Raw genomic sequence first — 18,193 nt, 5'->3', positions numbered from 1 at the left:
ATTAACATTTTTTTCCTCAAAAAAATAATTATATATTAGTAACATTTAAAAATGATAATTTTGAGATGTGTGAGTAAAATGTGGTGCAAATAACAATCCCATAATTTAAGCATCGTTTCTACATCGCTGCAAAAGCCCAACTCACGGAAAAAAAAAAGAGAGTATTACTTTTCCCACCCCATGGTCTTCTCCCGCACCCTGTAAAATTTTCAAAAATGCCCTTGTGCAGTCCGGATTTTAAAATCCGGATTCGTGTTTACTATTTCGTATTTTATAATCCAGACACTATTATCAGTCATCAGACTCTCTCACATTTCAGCAGTTTTGAGTTTTGCTTTAAAAAACAACAAAAAACCTAAGTAAAAAATGTTAAAAACTTGTCAAATAAAATCATTAAAATATAAAAATACTACCAAAAAATTCTAAAAATCAAATAAAACTAGTGCAAATTTTTTCGGATTTTTCTGAGAATATGAAAAATTAAAAAATAAATAAAAATGGGTCTAAACGATGGAATTTTGGATTTTGAGGGGCGTAGTCCCGTAAGAAGTCCCTTCTATAGGAGTCGTGATCCTTGAATTTTTTTTCTGATTTTCTGGGAAAGTTTTGGAGCAATCCGATCAAGTAGCCCGAAACCCGATTTTTGACTAAGAACGTGTAACAATGATTCAAAACAGAAGGATGAGAGTTAGGAAGATTAATATTGTTCCTTAAAATGACTATCCATGTTACAAACATGTTTAAAATTTGTGCCGATACAGTTCGGATTATATAATCCGAACTGTTTTTCCTTGAAAAATGGTGTTTAATGGGTGTTCGGATTATGTAATCCGAAAAAAATCATGTAGTTTTTTGAAGTTTCCTGATTACAAAATCCGCAACTCATTTTTTCACCCTCTAACAAAGGAAAACACCATTCCGGATTATGAAATCCGAAAGCGTCAAGGGCATTTTGGGAAAAAAATGAAATGATATTGTACAACCATTTTGGTACAACTTTTGTACAACTTTCTTTCTCATACTCACATTATGTTTTTATTCTCTCTCGTCCTTTTTTTCTCTCTCTCTATTGTTTTTGACCAATGAGAATGAGAAGAGAGAACAACAAAGTTGTCTCAAAGGTTGTACCAAAATGGTTGTCAAAATATCACTACTAAAAAAATAGGACGCGAGGAAGGTATAGGGTGGGAAAAGTAAAACTAAAAAAAAAAAAAAAATATTCCATCATCGAAAAATGAGAATGAACCGAAGCACAATTCACCTGCATTTTCACTTTATTGTAGCTAGTTAGCACTCGAATGTTCAGTTTTTGAGGTGTGGGGTTTTGGAGAAGAAGATACAGCAACAGTTTCAACATGAAGATTCCACTCTACGAAACGCAACGTCATGCTTCCAATTACCCTCCTCAACACCACCAACAACAACACCAGGTCAATATTTCTTCAATTTCCTCTCTCAATTCCAATTCACATTCTCTCAATTCATCGTTGAATTTCACTTTTCAGGCAAACGAAGATTCAAAGGAAACCTTGCTTTCTCTTCTCTCACTTCGAGGTAACGTACTTTACCGAACGAATTCGGTTACGGAATTTCTCTGATCTCGATTAACGTTTATTTGGATCCAATTGAAGGTGTGAATCAACTCAAGGAAAAATGGAATGAATATAATGAGCCGAAGAGACTTCGAAAATTAGTGTCCTTGTTTGTTTCGCGGACTGCGAAATACGTTGCAGTTGCTGCGGGAAATCGAATTACGATTTTGAGTAAAGAGGATGATTATCAACAATCATATTCAATTTTCACCGGTAAGATGTGATTAGATTGTGTTTATTTAGAATTTAGAAAGTAAAAATAGACGTGATTTGATTTTGATTTTGATTTTGATGTTGAATTTGTTTGTTAGGTTCGGATTTTAGTACATTTAGTGTGGGAGATTGGTCCGAAGATGATGAAATTCTTGGAGTTGCTGATGATTATGATACTTTGTATTTTATTAAATTCACCGGCGAAGTTGTGGCAGAAATTACAAAGAAGGATTTGAAAATATCTGCGCCTATTGTAGGTTTATTTTCTGATAATGACTCTAATATGAACGACGAGTCTTACTTGTAAGTATTTTTGTTGCCTTGCCTAATTTGTTTCTTGTATGCTATATCAAATGTTTGAGACATGATTAGTTTGTCCATAGATCTAGAGATTTAATGAGTTGGAGAGAGATATGATATATGATAGAACATTAAGACGTTGTTTGATCTATGTAGCCGACCCCACTTAGTGGAGAAGGCTTTGTTGTTGTTATTGTTGATGATTAGTTAGTCGGTGATCTTGAAAATATGTCCTTGCTGTCATAATTTGGTAAACTTACATGGTTAATGTTAGGAACTAAGTTTTGACATTGTTTGAGGTGTAGGTTCACTGTCATTACATCTGATGGTTCACTTCAACAAATTGAGATCAGTTATGGAGGTGTTTCCACCTTTCCTAAGTACATTTGTAAACACAGGAGTCATCTCCGCAACAACGTTTACTGCTTTGACCGCCACCATGAACTTAACCTTTTTGCAGCTGTTCACACGAAGTCTGGTATGTGTGTTTTGGGGTATTTTCTCAATTATTTGCTAAGTTACTCAAGTGTTGGTTTTGAATTTAAGACGTACATCATGTGATATACAATTAGATATAAGCTCTCTTTCCCTCGGACTACTGGGTTGGTGCTGAAAAGAGTTCCACTTCTTCTATATGATAATAGATTAGGAATTGTTTGACTTTTGACTATTGTTTCCATTGATGCTAGAAGCCAAGGACTTGTTTACTTCGAGAAAACACTTTTCGTTTTCAGTTTTAATTCTAAAATTGTAAGTTTGTTTCAAATATTTGTACATGAATACGGAAAACAATTTTTTTTGTTCATAGTTTCCTTTACAAGGTTTGAAAACAGGAAACAAATTGAAAGCAAGGTGATAGTCTCGTACATAAAAGTGACAACAGGAAATGTTTTCTTAGACTAAACAGACCCTAGCCTTTCACCTAATTAGTTTGCAGTTCAGTCAATAAATTTTAAGAAGGGATAGAAAGGAAAAGAAAAAAAGAGAAGACGTCATAAATATATTTTTTTATAACAATATAAAGTTCTTGTATCATCAACAACCTTTGGGTTGAGTTGCTTGCAGCTGATTGCTGATCTCCATACTCTGCTTGAAGTTTCCATAATACTTTTATGATTATACAATATCTTTAGTTTGTCTTATCTTTATATAAATGATGACTAGTATTAACATTTCAAAAAGTTCTAATATATAGTCCTTATTTTTTTATCTTTCTGCTGCATGACTAGGACTTTTTACATTTCAGAAGTTTGTTGTTATTTCATGGAATCTTTATTTTTTCTTTGATCACTAACAATGAGTAATTCATTACTGAACTTGTACTATGTAATTGCAATTCAAATTTCAAACACACCTTATCCTTTTCTTGCGTGTCTCTTCTTTTATGTTCTATAAGCATTTTGCTTCTTTTATCAAATAACTTATTCTTAGAACATGAAGAATATACCGTAGAGCTCACATAGTATTTATCTACTAAATATTGCTTGTTCAAGTTCTTGGCTAACTAGTGTTGTATATATCATCTAGGATCTTGCCATGTTTCTCTTTGGCATAAAACTTCAAGCACAGACCTGGAGCAGGTATTCTCTTTGCAGTTTGAGGGATTATATTTAAAACCAAAAGGTTATAAAGGTCAGCTAATATATCCAAAGCTACTAATCTCGCCACAAGCCACATTCATTGCAACTCTGGATTTAACAGGATGTTTGCATATTTTTAAGCTGGACAAAGAAGGCTTTACACTCTCCCAATTTGTCTTGGGAGAGAGGGATGATTCATCAATGTCTGATAATTTATCCGTTGGCGGTGGTAAATCTTTTGCGGGTTTTATGGATTTTACTTGGTGGTGTGACCATATCATTGCAATTGTAGATAGGAATGGTGTGGTTATGTTGATAGACATTCTAAATGGTTCAAAGGTTCAGGAAGAGGATCCTGCATATTTTTTCCCTGCTCTGGGAAGAGCACAGAAATGTAGGGGCTATCTTTTTCTTTTAGCAAGTTTATCATCAAAAGAAACATCCAGTCCTGATTTTGCATTGTCAGAGGACCTGCTCCAGACAGATTGGATTGTTGAAGACAGGCTTAAACAATTTCACCTTTCTAGGTTGCTCTGGTTCCTTGTTTCATTTTCTGAGAAATCTGTCCCTGAAATGTATGGTTTACTGATTAGGAAGAGAAATTATCAAGCTGCTCTAGACTTTGCTGATAGTCATGGATTGGATAAGGATGAAGTTCTGAAGTCACAGTGGTTGAATTCTAGTCAAGGAGTAAATGAAATTAATATATTTTTGGCAAATATTACGGATAGAAATTTTGTAGTTTTTGAATGTGTTCATAGAATTGGACCAACAGAAGATGCTGTGACGGCTTTGCTGGCTTATGGTCTACGCATCACTGACCATTATAGATTCTCAGAAGTAGATAGTGATGATTCTAGTGAAGTATGGGATGTTCGCTTGGCCAGACTTCAAATTTTGCAATATAAGGACAGGCTGGAAACATTTCTTGGAATAAACATGGGCAGGTATGAGTTCTAGAAATCAATTTTGATAACATAAACAAGTGTTTTCCATGCTTTTGCTGCGATATTTAAAGTTGTTTGAATATATTTTTGCAACTCTTATTTAAAAGTTAAAAAGGAATCATTTGTAAGTGGAAGAGAAGAAATTAGAATGGGTTGGAAAACAATAAATCCTTTGACAAAATTACAAAGAAACAAAAGAGGACATCATTCAAACAAAGTTGCCCAACACCCCAATATATTTGTTGAGAAACCCTTTTAAAAACTGCACTACATAGATGGAAGCCATGAACTCAATCTTGTCCCAGTTCCTACACAGTAAAAGCATCCTTAAAGATATGAGAGATACTATCATCTAACCATATTCATCATATTGTTAAGCATGAAGTGCAAATCGCCACCAGACTGTTCCCTCTTTACTTCTATCACAATCATTATGATGATATCACAATTTGTCCAAGGACATGCCACATATTTAGCTTTGACCAAAAAATTCAGAACATAGCTCAAGTAAGGCAGAAGCTTCATTATAAGACGAGATGCGAACCAATTTAAAACTAGCATCACTTAACTCACAGATCAGGGTAAATAGCTCACATGGAACCTAAAGTAGGTTTATATATCACTTTAGTTTCACTTGATTCATTTAGTCTCACAGCAACTTTAGTACTGACTTCATTATAATATGCATTATTGATTTTTGAAATCTGTCATTTTGTCATCCGCAAGATAAGTAGTAGCATTTATAAGATAAGTTTATTTCAAGATCTCCGTCCATAATTTGCCTATTTGAGGGAGCAGAATGTTGAACAAATGGTCAAGCTGGTTAAACACCCCACCATCTATTTATTCGTTCTGTTTTTACTACATGTAGACAATAGACACATACACAAGAAAACCTTCAGTCCTTTAACTCTATGAAAAATTGACATATTTTGTATTTTTAATTGTGAAAAATTGAAAATTCACAATTCTGTAATTTTTTTTTTTTGGTGTTGCATAGCTTTTGAGCAAGAATTACAGGCATACACATAGTCCCCTAAATGGCTACAAATGATAGAATTTTGAAAATTCAAAATTGTTCAATAATTCTGATAGTTTCCACTGACTCAAAGTTCATTGACACAGTTTTCTGCAGGTTTTCTGTGCAGGAATACAGCAAATTCCGTAGTATGCCTATTAACGAAGCTGCTGTAGCACTTGCAGAAAGTGGGAAAATTGGTGCATTGAACTTGCTTTTCAAGCGTCATCCATATTCTTTGTCTCCCTTTGTTTTGAAAGTTTTAGCCTCTATCCCAGAAACAGTTCCTATCCAAATGTATGGGCAGCTTCTTCCTGGGAGGTCTTTTCCGTCTGGTGTTGCTGTGAGGCAAGATGATTGGGTTGAATGCAAGAGGATGGTGAACTTCATTAATACATCAGTTAAAAACCATGATATTCAAATTCAAGTCAAAACTGAGCCTCTTGTTAAGCATTTTCTTGGACTTCTTTGGCCATCAATCGATGAGCTCTCAAAATGGTATATGGATAGAGCTAGAGCTATGGATGATTTTAGCGGGCAGCTTGATAATTGCCTGAGCCTACTTGAGTTTGCTCTTCGCAAAGGCATATCTGAGTTGCAGCAGTTCCATCAGGATGTCTTATACTTGCATCAAGTTATTTACTCTGACGACAATGATAGTGAAACAGGCTTCAATATGAGTCTTGTCATGTGGGGGGAATTGCCAGACTATGAAAAATTTAAATTTATGCTTAAGGGAGTCAAAGAAGAAAATGTAATTGAAAGATTACACAACAGAGCTATTCCATTTATGCGCGAAAAGTTTCACAGGGTGTCCTTAATTGGAGAAGTCACCCATTCTATAAATCAAAATCTGGAGGAATCATTTCTAGTAAGATGGTTGAAGGAAATAGCTTTGCAGAATAAATTGGACATGTGCTTGGTGGTAATTGAGGAAGGGTGCAGAAATTTCCAAAGTAATGTCTATTTTGAAACTGAGGTTGAAGCTGTTGATTGTGCTTTGCAATGCATATATTTGTGCACAGTTACAGATAGGTGGAGCATCATGTCAGCCATATTATCTAAGCTTCCTCAAATGCATGGTGAGTTAGGTTTCATGTTTATTCTAATATCTTAAGAGCAATGCGATGATGTAATTTTAGTAATTTCTTGGGGGTAGTTTATTGCGCTTGTTAAAATTTTAGGGCTTCACTACAATAGTTGTAAAAGAGACATTACAGGGGCAAAACTATAAGCTGCGAGGTTTAAGAAAGCATTGGCATTTAAGAGGGCATCATCGTATATTTAATAAATTGTCATTCATAACCTTGAGGGAGTTTCAGAAACAAACAAAATTCTCGAGGAGGGAGGTCTGCGGGTGATCTCTCAAAGTTTAGTTCTACCCTGGAGTTTTCTTCGATGTAGAAATCTCAAAATATGCATTCAGATCAGTGGATGCATTTATACGTAGCCATTTGCCATACTTGGTTGGGGATATTGTCTACATGATATATTTGCAGCAATGAAGTTAGTTAGCATGTGATTTGATCTAGAAGTAATTGAGATTTCGAATCTTTAACACCCCCACCATTACAACAACAACAACAACAACCAAGCCTGATCCCATTAAGTGGAATCGGCTAAAGAATTAAATTTTGGATTTCCTGGTATAAAATTTTCCAGTTTTGAACAATTCATCACACCAAACTAGAGTATGGTTAATTAATTCAATACATTGTAAACCCATTAAGTGAACATTGTTGACCGTTGTCTATTAAGATATTTCATCACTAGTACATCAATCGGACCTGCTTACCAGCACCTTCATTTCAGGTTCTCATAGTTTTACTGTTATTCTCCTTACATAACAACCTTGATAAAAATGTTACTTCGCCTGATGGCGAGAATTCTAATTGATCACTAACTCACATCCAACCTGCCTGTTCTACCCTTTTATGTCAACCGAGAAAATGTCTTCAAATGAATCCGTGCCATACTTTCAGATATTTTGAAATCCCCAGTATCTATTATTCTTTTCTTGGGCATATTAATTACAAAGAAGTATAAAAATAGTTACCCAAACATTTTCTATTAAGCCTATACTATAGCTTTCTGTGCCAACTCTATAAGCTTTTGAAAATTTTCAGTCTGGTGTACTTTTTGGCCCATGTTTAAATCAGCGTTGAATTCCCTGTAATACAATCATGTGAATTGTTCCCTACCTGATTGATTTCCTTTTTCGGTCTTGCACCAGCATCTTTTGTCAACCAGAGAGTACTGACTTTGTATGTTGACAATTTTTTATTTTTCATGTTTTTGCTAATTATTCGGTGTGGATGAGTATTCTGCCAGCAGTCTGGCTATTCAATATCATGTAGCTTTCCTTCAACTGTATATACTTGATTGGCATAAACCTGTGGAACTGTGTTGTTGAGCTGGAGTGCATATAATTTGAGTCCCAATTCCCAAACCAAAGATAGATGCTTCTTGTCTGTGTATTTTTGCATTTGTTATTGAGTAAATTCTTGAGAATATTGTTGATTCAGTCGCATTTTCTATCAATCTGTTTGAGTACACTAAATTTTTATTAATGTGCAGATAGTGCAATTCAAGCTGAGAGCCTTGAGAAAAGACTTAGAGTTGCTGAAGGGCACATTGAAGCAGGGAGACTTTTGGCATTTTATCAGGTTGGTAGTTTCTCCTCTGTGACAATCAAACTTTGTATGTCTCATTCATGAAGGGGATCTCTAAATCTTTTAATTTAACATCGGAAATGAAAGTAACTGTACTTACAATGTGTGTGTCGCCATAATTTGGATTGCACTATTTTTGTTTTGCATTGTTTTCCTCCTCTGCTACTTAGCAATAATATTATGAAATTCCTGTCATTGCTTTTTAGCCAGGTTGTGTTTACTATGTTATCTTTCTGTTCTATGCAGGTCCCAAAGCCATTAAACTTTTTCCCAGGGGCTCAGTTAGACGAAAAGGGTGTGAAACAGATTATCCGCCTTATTCTTTCTAAATTTATTCGCCGTCAGCCTGGCCGATCAGATAGTGAATGGGCCAGCATGTGGCGTGATATGCAGTACTTGAGGGAAAAGGCATTTCCTTTTCTGGACCTGGAATATATTTTGATTGAGTTTTGCAGAGGATTGCTTAAAGCTGGGAAGTTTTCTCTTGCACGTAATTACTTGAAGGGTACAAGTTCTGTTTCTTTGGCATCAGAGAAGGCTGAAAGCCTTGTAATTCAAGCAGCTAGGGAGTACTTTTTCTCAGCTTCAAGCCTTTCTTGTTCTGAAGTAAGATTGAGTGCATTGACTTACTAAATGCAACATCTAGTATTATTATTTATTTTTTGTGGTTGAGTGCATCGACTTGAAGTAAGGGAGTACATTATGTTAACTAACGTCTAACACTAATTCATAAAATACCTCAGTGCCATTTTCCAATTATATTGAAGCTTTCTTTAAGCTGCTCTGTTTATGCTAACCTAACCTAATCTGCACCACATGAATTGATTAATTATGTTGCTCTGTTTTGCTCCAGATCTGGAAAGCTAAAGAATGCCTTAATCTATGTCCAAGTAGTGGAAATGTGAAGGCAGAGGCAGATATTATTGATGCGCTTACAGTTAAGCTTCCAAACCTTGGGGTGAATATTCTTCCCATGCAATTCAGGCAAATAAAAGATCCTATGGAAATTGTAAAGATGGCAATCACAAGTCAAACTGGAGCATATTTTCATGTTGATGAGCTTGTTGAGGTTGCCAGACTTCTTGGCTTGAGGTCTGCTGATGACATATCAGCTGTTGAAGAAGCTATTGCTAGAGAAGCTGCAGTTTCTGGTGATTTACAATTGGCATTTGATCTTTGTCTTGTTTTGGCCAGAAAAGGACATGGTAACATATGGGATTTATGCGCTGCAATTGCAAGAGGTCCTGCCCTAGAAAATATGGACGTGGATTCTCGAAAGCAGCTATTAGGGTTTGCCTTGAGCCACTGTGATGAGGAATCCATTAGTGAGCTTCTCCATGCATGGAAAGACCTGGATATGCATGGCCAGTGTGAAACATTAATCATGTCAACTGGGACAAATCCTTCAAATTTTTCAGTGCAAGGCTCAACTGTAGAATCACTTCAAAAGCAAAGTTTTCAAAACATACTAGATAGAAACGTGAGCTTTCAAGAATTTGATGCTAATAGCACTGACAATCAGGATGTTCATCTTGAGAAAATTAAAGAAACACTTTCCATTGTTGCTAAAACCTTGGCTGTGGGAAATCTAACTTACTGGGCATCGGTCTTGACTGAAAATGGTAAAGTTCTTTCTTTTGCTGCTTTACAACTCCCTTGGTTGATTGAGTTGAGTAACAAAAGATATCTTAATGAAAAGTTGAGTACTGGAAAGCAGTATTTAAACATCAGAACACAGGCTGTGGTGACCATTTTGTCCTGGTTGGCTAGAAATGGATTTGCCCCAAGAGACAACCTGATCGCCTCTCTAGCAAGATCCGTCATGGAACCTCCAGTCACTGAAGATGAAGATATAATGGGGTGCTCGTATCTTCTGAATCTTGTGGATGCTTTTAATGGGGTAGAAGTTATAGAAGAACAACTCAAAATAAGAAAAGACTACCAAGAAATATGTAGCATTATGAATGTTGGGATGGCATACAGCTTGCTACACAACTCTGGATTAGGTACTGACCCCGTTCAGCGAAAGGATATATTGAAGAGGAGGTTCAAGGAAAAACATACATCACCCAGTTCTGGTACTTGGCTTTTCTGTTATTTTCTTCTCTTCATACATTTATTAAGTAGTTGACTCCTCGGTTGCAGTTTTTTTGCCTTATGTATGCCGTGTCTATTTGTAATGTTGTTTATCATGCTTGTACTGATTGTGGACTTGATCATACTGACTAAGATATTGTTTGATTTTTTTTCCAGAAGATATAGATAAACTTGGCAAGGTACAGTCTTCATTTTGGAGAGAGTGGAAACTGAAGTTAGAAGAGCAAAAGAGACTCACCGAGCATTCCAGAGCTCTACAGAAAATAATTCCTGGGGTTGAAACAGAGCGCTTTTTGTCCAGGGACTCCATATACATTGAGAATGTTGTTATCTCTCTCATTGAGTCGGTAAAGTTAGAAAAAAGACACATTTTGAAGGACATTTTAAGATTGGCTGATACTTATGACTTAGACAGTACTGAGGTATGAGCATTTGCATAGCTTCTTTGAAACATAAATGTTAAAGAAAAATTTATTGATTTAGATGAAACCATTTATCTGTTAGTTCCTTGGCTCAATGGCAATGTTGTTGAAGTTCTGTACTTAACCTCTCCAGTCTCTCACTTAGATTTTCAGTGTCACGTAGCATTATTTTTTAGTATAAAGTAATTATAAAGTATTTTGTCCATGTTTTATAAGAAAAATGAGCTTTCACATGAAGGGGTGTTGAGTTGTACAAGTTATTTTCAGGTCCATGTTTAACTGCTTGTTCCTTTAAGTCAACAAGTTCTTTGGACAAAATGCATACATATTGATGAGACCTCACCGTTTCTTTGTTTTTGTGTAGGTGCTATTGCATTTCCTAAGTGCTGTCCTTGTTTCTGATGTTTGGACAAATGATGATATTACAGCCGAAGTTGCAGGTTATAAAGGAGAAATAATTGTTAATGGTGTTAAAACCATTGAAACCATCTCAACAAAGGTGTATCCTGCAATCGATGGGTGCAACAAACTTCGCCTTTCTTATGTGTATGGTCTGTTGTCAGAGTGCTACTTGCAGCTGGAAAATACCAAAGATATATCACCAATAGCACATCCTGAACATGAAAATGCCAATATAAGGTTTGCTCATTATTACAAGGTCGTTGAGCAAGAGTGCAAAAATGTTTCCTTTATCAATAACCTGAACTTCAAAAATATAGCCGGGTTGCGTGGTTTGAACTTTGAGTACTTTGGTGATGAAATTTATGCATGTATTGAGCAAAGTAGCTTGTCTGCATTGTCAAAAATGATACAGGCTTTTGTCAATATTTATGGCAATTCATTGCCCGAGGGTTTCATGTCATGGCAGGATGTCTACAAGTATTACATCCTGAGTTCGCTAAGTGCTTTGGAGACTAAAGCTACAACTGATTCTAGTAGTAGAACTCCTGAATGCCTTCAAGGCTTTTTAAGTAAGCTTGAGCAGAGCTATGATTCATGTGGAAAGTATATTAGACTTTTGAACCAGTCTGATGCTTTGGCTATCATGAAGCAGTACCTCACTGTAATTGTGCCTCTTCATAGTTCATATGGATTCCTACCTGACAATTCAGCTTTGCAAGAGTGCCTTATTGTTCTTTTGAACTTTTGGATGAGATTGACAGATGATATGAAGGAAATTTCACTGGAGGAAAGTTCAGGAGAAACTATTAGCTTCAACCCACAATGTTTAACGAGTTGTCTAAAAGTATTTATGAAATTGGTGATGGAGGATATCATCTCCCCTAGTCAGGGCTGGGGCAGCATATATGGCTATGTAAACTGTGGCTTAAGTGGTGATTGCTCTGTAGAAATTTATAATTTTTCCAAAGCTATGGTTTTTTCTGGTTGTGGGTTTAGTGCCATCGCAGAGGTATTTTCTGTTGCCTCATTGGAAACTGGTTCATCTTCTGATGGTGGCACAGGTTCTCAAGACCTTCCTCGTTTCTATTCAGATATTCTTGAAGCTGTTCTGCAGGAATTGGTCAATGGATCGCATGAGAGCCAGAACCTGTATCATATATTGTCATCTTTAAGCAAGATAGAAGGTGATTTAAAAGTTTTGCAATGTGTTAGACATGTCATTTGGGAGAAAATGGTCCAGTTCTCTGACAATTTACAGTTGCCAAGTTCCATTAGAGTTTATGTGCTAGAGCTTATGCAATTTATCTCAGGCAAGAATTTTAAGGGTTTCTCTACAGAAATACTTGCCAATGTCCAACCATGGGAAGACTGGGATGAATCGCTTTATGCTAGTAGGAAGAGTGAGACTGGTGTTGACAAGCAGTCACCAGATCACAAAGATTCTTCTAGTAGGTTTACAAATACTTTGGTTGCCCTTAAATCATCTCAGCTTGTGACATCAATCTCTCCTAGCATAGAAATAACCCCTGATGATCTATTGAATGTAGACACGGCTGTTTCTTGCTTTTTGAGGTTGTGTGGAGAAGCTATTGAAGATCCCCACTTTGATGCCTTGGTTTCTATTTTGGAAGAGTGGGAGGGACTTTTCACCACGGGTAAAGACGGAGAAATCACTACTGAACCATCTGATGGAGGAAATGACTGGAACAATGATGATTGGGACGAAGGATGGGAAAGTCTGGAGGAAGCAGATAAGCCTGAGAAAGAAAAGATCGGGGACTCTGTTTCCGTTCACCCTTTACATGTTTGTTGGGCAGAGATTTTAAGAAAATGCATGAGCCTGTCAAGGTTTAGTGATGTGCTGAGACTGATTGATCAATCATCATCAAAACCCAACGGTATGTTACTTGATGAAGATGATGCCACGCGCTTAAATGAGATGGCATTAAGCATGGATTGCTTTCTGGCTTTGAAGATGTCACTCATGCTGCCCTACAAAACATTACAGTTGCAGTGCCTGGGTGCAGTTGAGGATAGCGTAAGACGGGGTATCCCTCAAACAAGGAGCAAGGATTGCGAGTTATTAATTCTAATTTTATCTTCTGGGATTCTCACTTCTATCGCCACTGGTTCTACCTACGGTACTACTTTCTCTTATCTTTGCTATATGGTTGGAAACTTATCCAACCAATGTCAACAAGCTCTGGTGTCAGGTAGAGGATTTACCAATAGTGAAGATAGTGAGAATCAATTTTTCAGAAGGATCCTTTTCCCTAATTTCATTACGGAACTTGTGAAGGCTGATCAACATGTTCTAGCTGGATTTATTGTCACGAAATTTATGCACACTAGTGAGTCGCTTAATCTCATTAACATTGCCAATGCAAGTCTTAATAGGTATCTGGAAAGGCAGCTCCACATGTTACAAGCCAATGAGTTTCAAGTTGAGATGGAGTGTAAAACATTGAGGAATACTGTGAGCAGGTTGATAGGCAGACTGATTAATTTGATTCAATCCACATTGCCATTGCTGTCGGGTAGTGTAAGTTAATAGAAATTTCAGTAAGACCAGTAACCCCTTTGTGTGACCCCTTTAAGCATATTGTTTTAGGATTGGTTTTGTATCAAATGCAAGAGCTTTGTCAATTACTATTTGCATAGACTTTAGTTTGAAATGTTGGGTTTTGGGGGTTCAAAAGAAAAGCTGTTCAGATTTTCATTCAAACATGTATAGGTGTTAAAATCTATTTGACCATGTATTGCTGCCCTTCTCTTTTTCATATTTACTTTGGGCAATTGAAGACGTCTTCCAAGTTGGCTTTACGGCGAGTGTACTAAGCGAAGAACTGTAGAAAATTAAGTTTATCCTTTACTATTGAAATTAATTTAGGAAGCTACCAATCTGTCCAACAAAACCAATTATAAATATCAATGCAATACTGAATTTTACTAGCCCGCATAAGAATGCAATGGTTTTTTTGGTGGCAGGAATAAAAGAGAAGACAAACCATCAATGAGACAGACATCAGAATATGATAAGTTATATTGAATATTATTTCATTCTGCCTCTTTATTCATTATAAACGTAATTAAAAAAATTTGACATATACATCATTCGTTGTCAACAAACCAAAGGAAAACGTGATTTTGAATTTTCGCTTCACATTTTTTAATTTATTTCTACTAATAATTCTCCAAGTCTCACAATTCAACTCAACTATTTCATTCAGGTGATGTACATAATGACTTTCATGGCAATTTTATTGAATTCTAAATTTGAAGGACTCTAAAATTTAAATTCAATTCTAGACGATCTTCATGACATGAAAGAATGTAATTTTTTTCCATAGTTTCATTGCAAGAGAAGACGTCAGATACTTAAGCACCCTTTGAGCCGCTTGCTATTGATTTCTAAATTTTAAGGACTCTAAAATTTAAATTCAATGCTGGATGGTTTTCGTAACATGAAATAGAGACGTTCAATATTTTTTTTTTTGTAGTTTCCTCCACATGGATTATACCTATTTGAGGTATATCAGTTACTAAATGTAAGTTATGCCCTAGAGAAGAAAAGACAAATTGTAAGAGAAGACTTGAGATACTTAAGCACCCTTTGAGCCGCTTGAAATGAGTTATAAAGAGTGACATTATCTTAATTCTTACATGTTGATTTTGTGAGGATGAGTTAAGATTAATATAAAAATCTAACATGGTATTATAGTCTATTCATTTAGAGTCATCCACCATTTATATCCACGTATCAAACTCGATAATATTGGACATTAACGGGTGTATTTGAAAAAGTAAGTTTCACAAAAAATATAGATAGAGCTTGAAATGAATTTATAAAGAGTGACATCATCTTATTATAAGTTAGTTTTTTAGGATAAGTTAAAACTAATATGGATATTTCTCCCAACTAGGATTTGAACTTTAATTCGTTACATTGTAACATGGTAACTTTTTCTGCTAAATCAATTATATTTTAATAGGTTACTAATGTAATTATAATATTTTGAACATTGGAAATTCACTAAGAAATTTGTTAAACATATATTTGTTGGATGAGTTTTGACTTATATAGTGTTGGAACAAGAGAGTCCAGGGTATCATTCATTTGGTTATAAACTATTTTAAGGAGGAACTTTTTTCATCCACATAAACTTTTTTTTAGGGCTTCATCCACTTACGCTTGCATCATGCAGTAATATGATATACATATAACGATTAAAATCTATGATTTTAAATTTTATTGAAGAACGTCTACTTCACGTGTAGATCACACTACCACTAGTCATGGTTTTTGTGTGTTTAAATTTAATTACCTTGTCTCGTATGCCAACAAATAGGTCACTCATTTTGTTCCTCAACCCCACTTCTGATTCTGCAATATCAGACTTATATCGGACAATAACAGCTCAATTCATTCCCCCCGGTCGTTTTAACTTACCATTTTCTCGCACATTGCCTAAATGAAAAGAAAGGGGAAAGAGGGAAAGTTTCTAAAAAAGTTCTATGAGAATAACCTTATTATATGATGATGTAGAAATTTAACGTGCATAAATTGGGAGGATAAGTAATTATTTTATTTCGAGAATCTAAAGCCCTTTGATACATATGATTTAACAAATGGTCATTATGATTATGTTACTAGTTTTTTTATCTTCGAGGATACTTTTTTTTGTTGCTTTGTTTACATAAAGTGTAGGTAGTTAGTCTCCAAGGTACATCAGGGTGATATGTCTCAAACTTCAATAAGAGTTAACAAATATATTTACATATCACTTATTAAAATATTCTCACATCAACAACGAAAGTTGAAACCACAACCTTCACGCAAGGAGAAAAGGTGGTGGCGGCTATATTCTTGTTTGGTAAAAAGTGGTTCTATTATATTTTAAATGTTGTGGTTCAAAATTATGTCCCTTGTTTTCCCAAAACGTCCTATGCTTGGACAGTTGATTAAAGGCACAACATTACAGCTAGAGGGAATAGAATTTTGACAAGTATGAAATATGATAATCCATCCCTCCTTCAACCTTTTTGCTGTTTTAATAATACTAGTCTGTTTGGTATAGATTCCAACAAAAGCAAACATGAAATAAAATTTTCCAATGCAATTTTTATCAAAGGAACAATAGGTATGTTAGATTTGGTCAACGTTTCGTTTGATCTTCTTAAACAAAACAAGAAAGCATGAAACAAACTTTTCCAAAAACCATGGCAATTGGTTAATGGGCGAGAAATTATTTCGTTAGAAAAATATTTAGTTGAAATCTTCTTACCTCTGAATCACTATTGAATTCCGAATAAATAAGATCTCTTTCCTTAGAAATTGGTGCGTTAAGATATTTAAAAAAAAAAAAAACTTTTCTAATATTTGCATGACATGTGAGAGACAAAAGTGACTATAATAAATATATAAAATATGTTTGCAATGTTCAAGTGTTTTGAATTAAATTATTTTTTACTTGAAATTGGGATTTAGAGTATTCATCTTAGGGAGTCCCTAATATGGACTATAAAAATAAAGGTTGACCCATGGACCTGTGCATATTACCTACTACAACAGGTTACCCTAAAAAAAAAATTAGAAAAGGTTAGAGCAAGGAATGAGAGGGACAATTTGGTAGTTTCACAAAAGGCATTGGAAGGTGGAAGGAACTGGAAGAGAGTTGGAAAGGAAGATTTCGTTGAATCTTACAAGAAAATAACCATTGAAAGTTTTCTACATAGATCTATGATGTTGGATTTTGAATTTCCATCATCATCATTATTGCATTTTGCACATAAATTTTCTCTGGATGTCGTGAACTTTGAACTTATTCCTTCTTCTTTTTCGGTAGCTAAATTTTTTCGTAAGAGAAATGATATTTGTACAACCTTTTTTGACAACTTTTAGACAATTTTCTCTCTCATACTCACATTATATTCTTACTCTCTCTCTCTCTCTTCCTTTTTTTTCTCTCTCTATTGTTTTTGACCAATGAAAAGAGAGAAAAATGAGGTTGTCATAAAAGTTGTTAACAAATTCAAATATCATTGCTCTTTTCTTAAACATTAACTTTAATTCTCATATGTCAATCCTTTTATTTTCCTGCCTTGTGTAATCTCTTCCTGTATAACAGAAACAAAAACCCAACTAATTTTTGTTATTTTAATTTTAATTCCATTTAAATGTAAAAAAAGGATTCCCAGGGAGAATTAACAAAATAAAATAGCAACCCAATGTCACTTAGTTGTCGTTAAGTTGTATCCATAAGCTTGCTTATCAAATCTCAAATGACTTTACTGCAAATCAATGTCATGCTGGCTAGTGCTTGGAGAAGAGTGAAGTGGCGTTGGGTGATTTTGTGATGAAGATAATAAATTCAATTTTTTTACTAAACTTAGGGTAACCTGCTGTAGGAGGTAATATGCACGGGTCCATTGGTGGACCTTTATTTTTGAGGTCCATATTAGGGGCTCCCTTCATCTTAACATGTAATTTTTTGTTATAAATCTATTGTTCAAATTATATTTATATAAATGAAAAATGCTATATATCGCGACACTATGCATAACGAATGTATCACGATCCTGTTGTATAACCCCACTAATTAAGGTTATTTCCACCAAATCCAAAATAAAAGCGGCCCTGCTATTTTTGTTTGAACTCAAAATAGTCATCGTGGAATTTTACGAATGAAAAAATCGTGATATATAGCACTCCTTTATATAAATTTATTCAAACATAAATTACTTCGTATTTAGTTCACTTTAACGAAAATCCATTTTACAAAATTCATTTATTCAAAAATTAATTTTTATAAAATTGTACGTACTAAACATGACATATACAATATTACACATCTTTGGAGTTTTGCTGAACTAGTGTTTCTTTCAAGTTGCAACATTTATGCTCTAATTGATCCCACTTGTGAGCATGGTAAGGTTGGGAACCGTTGAAC

General features: G+C 35.0%; 1 protein-coding gene across 2 annotated transcripts; it reads left to right on the top strand.

The window, feature by feature from the left end:
• Positions 1-1,259: 1,259 nt before the first annotated feature.
• On the top strand, positions 1,260-14,066 carry LOC146941388 (neuroblastoma-amplified sequence protein). Of its 2 annotated transcripts, none has more exons than XM_085755157.1 (12): positions 1,260-1,430; positions 1,506-1,554; positions 1,632-1,805; positions 1,904-2,108; positions 2,411-2,583; positions 3,633-4,632; positions 5,768-6,732; positions 8,228-8,316; positions 8,569-8,928; positions 9,176-10,400; positions 10,579-10,841; positions 11,206-14,066. In XM_085755157.1, exons 1-12 carry the CDS (start codon positions 1,356-1,358, stop codon positions 13,792-13,794), a joined length of 7,167 nt encoding a protein of 2,388 aa, XP_085611283.1. In that variant the 5' UTR covers positions 1,260-1,355; the 3' UTR covers positions 13,795-14,066. The 2 variants fall into 2 exon arrangements, with proteins under 2 accessions (XP_085611283.1, XP_085611282.1); XM_085755156.1 differs by having other exon boundaries at positions 10,576-10,841.
• The last annotated feature ends 4,127 nt before the right edge of the window (positions 14,067-18,193 follow it).

The sequence above is a fragment of the Medicago sativa genome, chromosome 3 (genome assembly GCF_051527215.1).
Source record: "Medicago sativa cultivar Bolivia chromosome 3, Bolivia_mono, whole genome shotgun sequence".
Lineage (NCBI taxonomy): Eukaryota > Viridiplantae > Streptophyta > Magnoliopsida > Fabales > Fabaceae > Medicago > Medicago sativa.
This window is presented reverse-complemented; position numbering and strand designations above follow the sequence as displayed.

Excerpts from the sequence above, each read along its gene's own strand:
- LOC146941388 (XM_085755156.1), top strand. The coding sequence starts at position 1,356 with ATGAAGATTCCACTCTACGAAACGCAACGTCATGCTTCCAATTACCCT. Across the intron at positions 2,109-2,410 it reads ATGAACGACGAGTCTTACTT|GTTCACTGTCATTACATCTG; the intron begins GTAAGTATTTTT and ends TTTGAGGTGTAG. Across the intron at positions 8,929-9,175 it reads CAAGCCTTTCTTGTTCTGAA|ATCTGGAAAGCTAAAGAATG; the intron begins GTAAGATTGAGT and ends GTTTTGCTCCAG.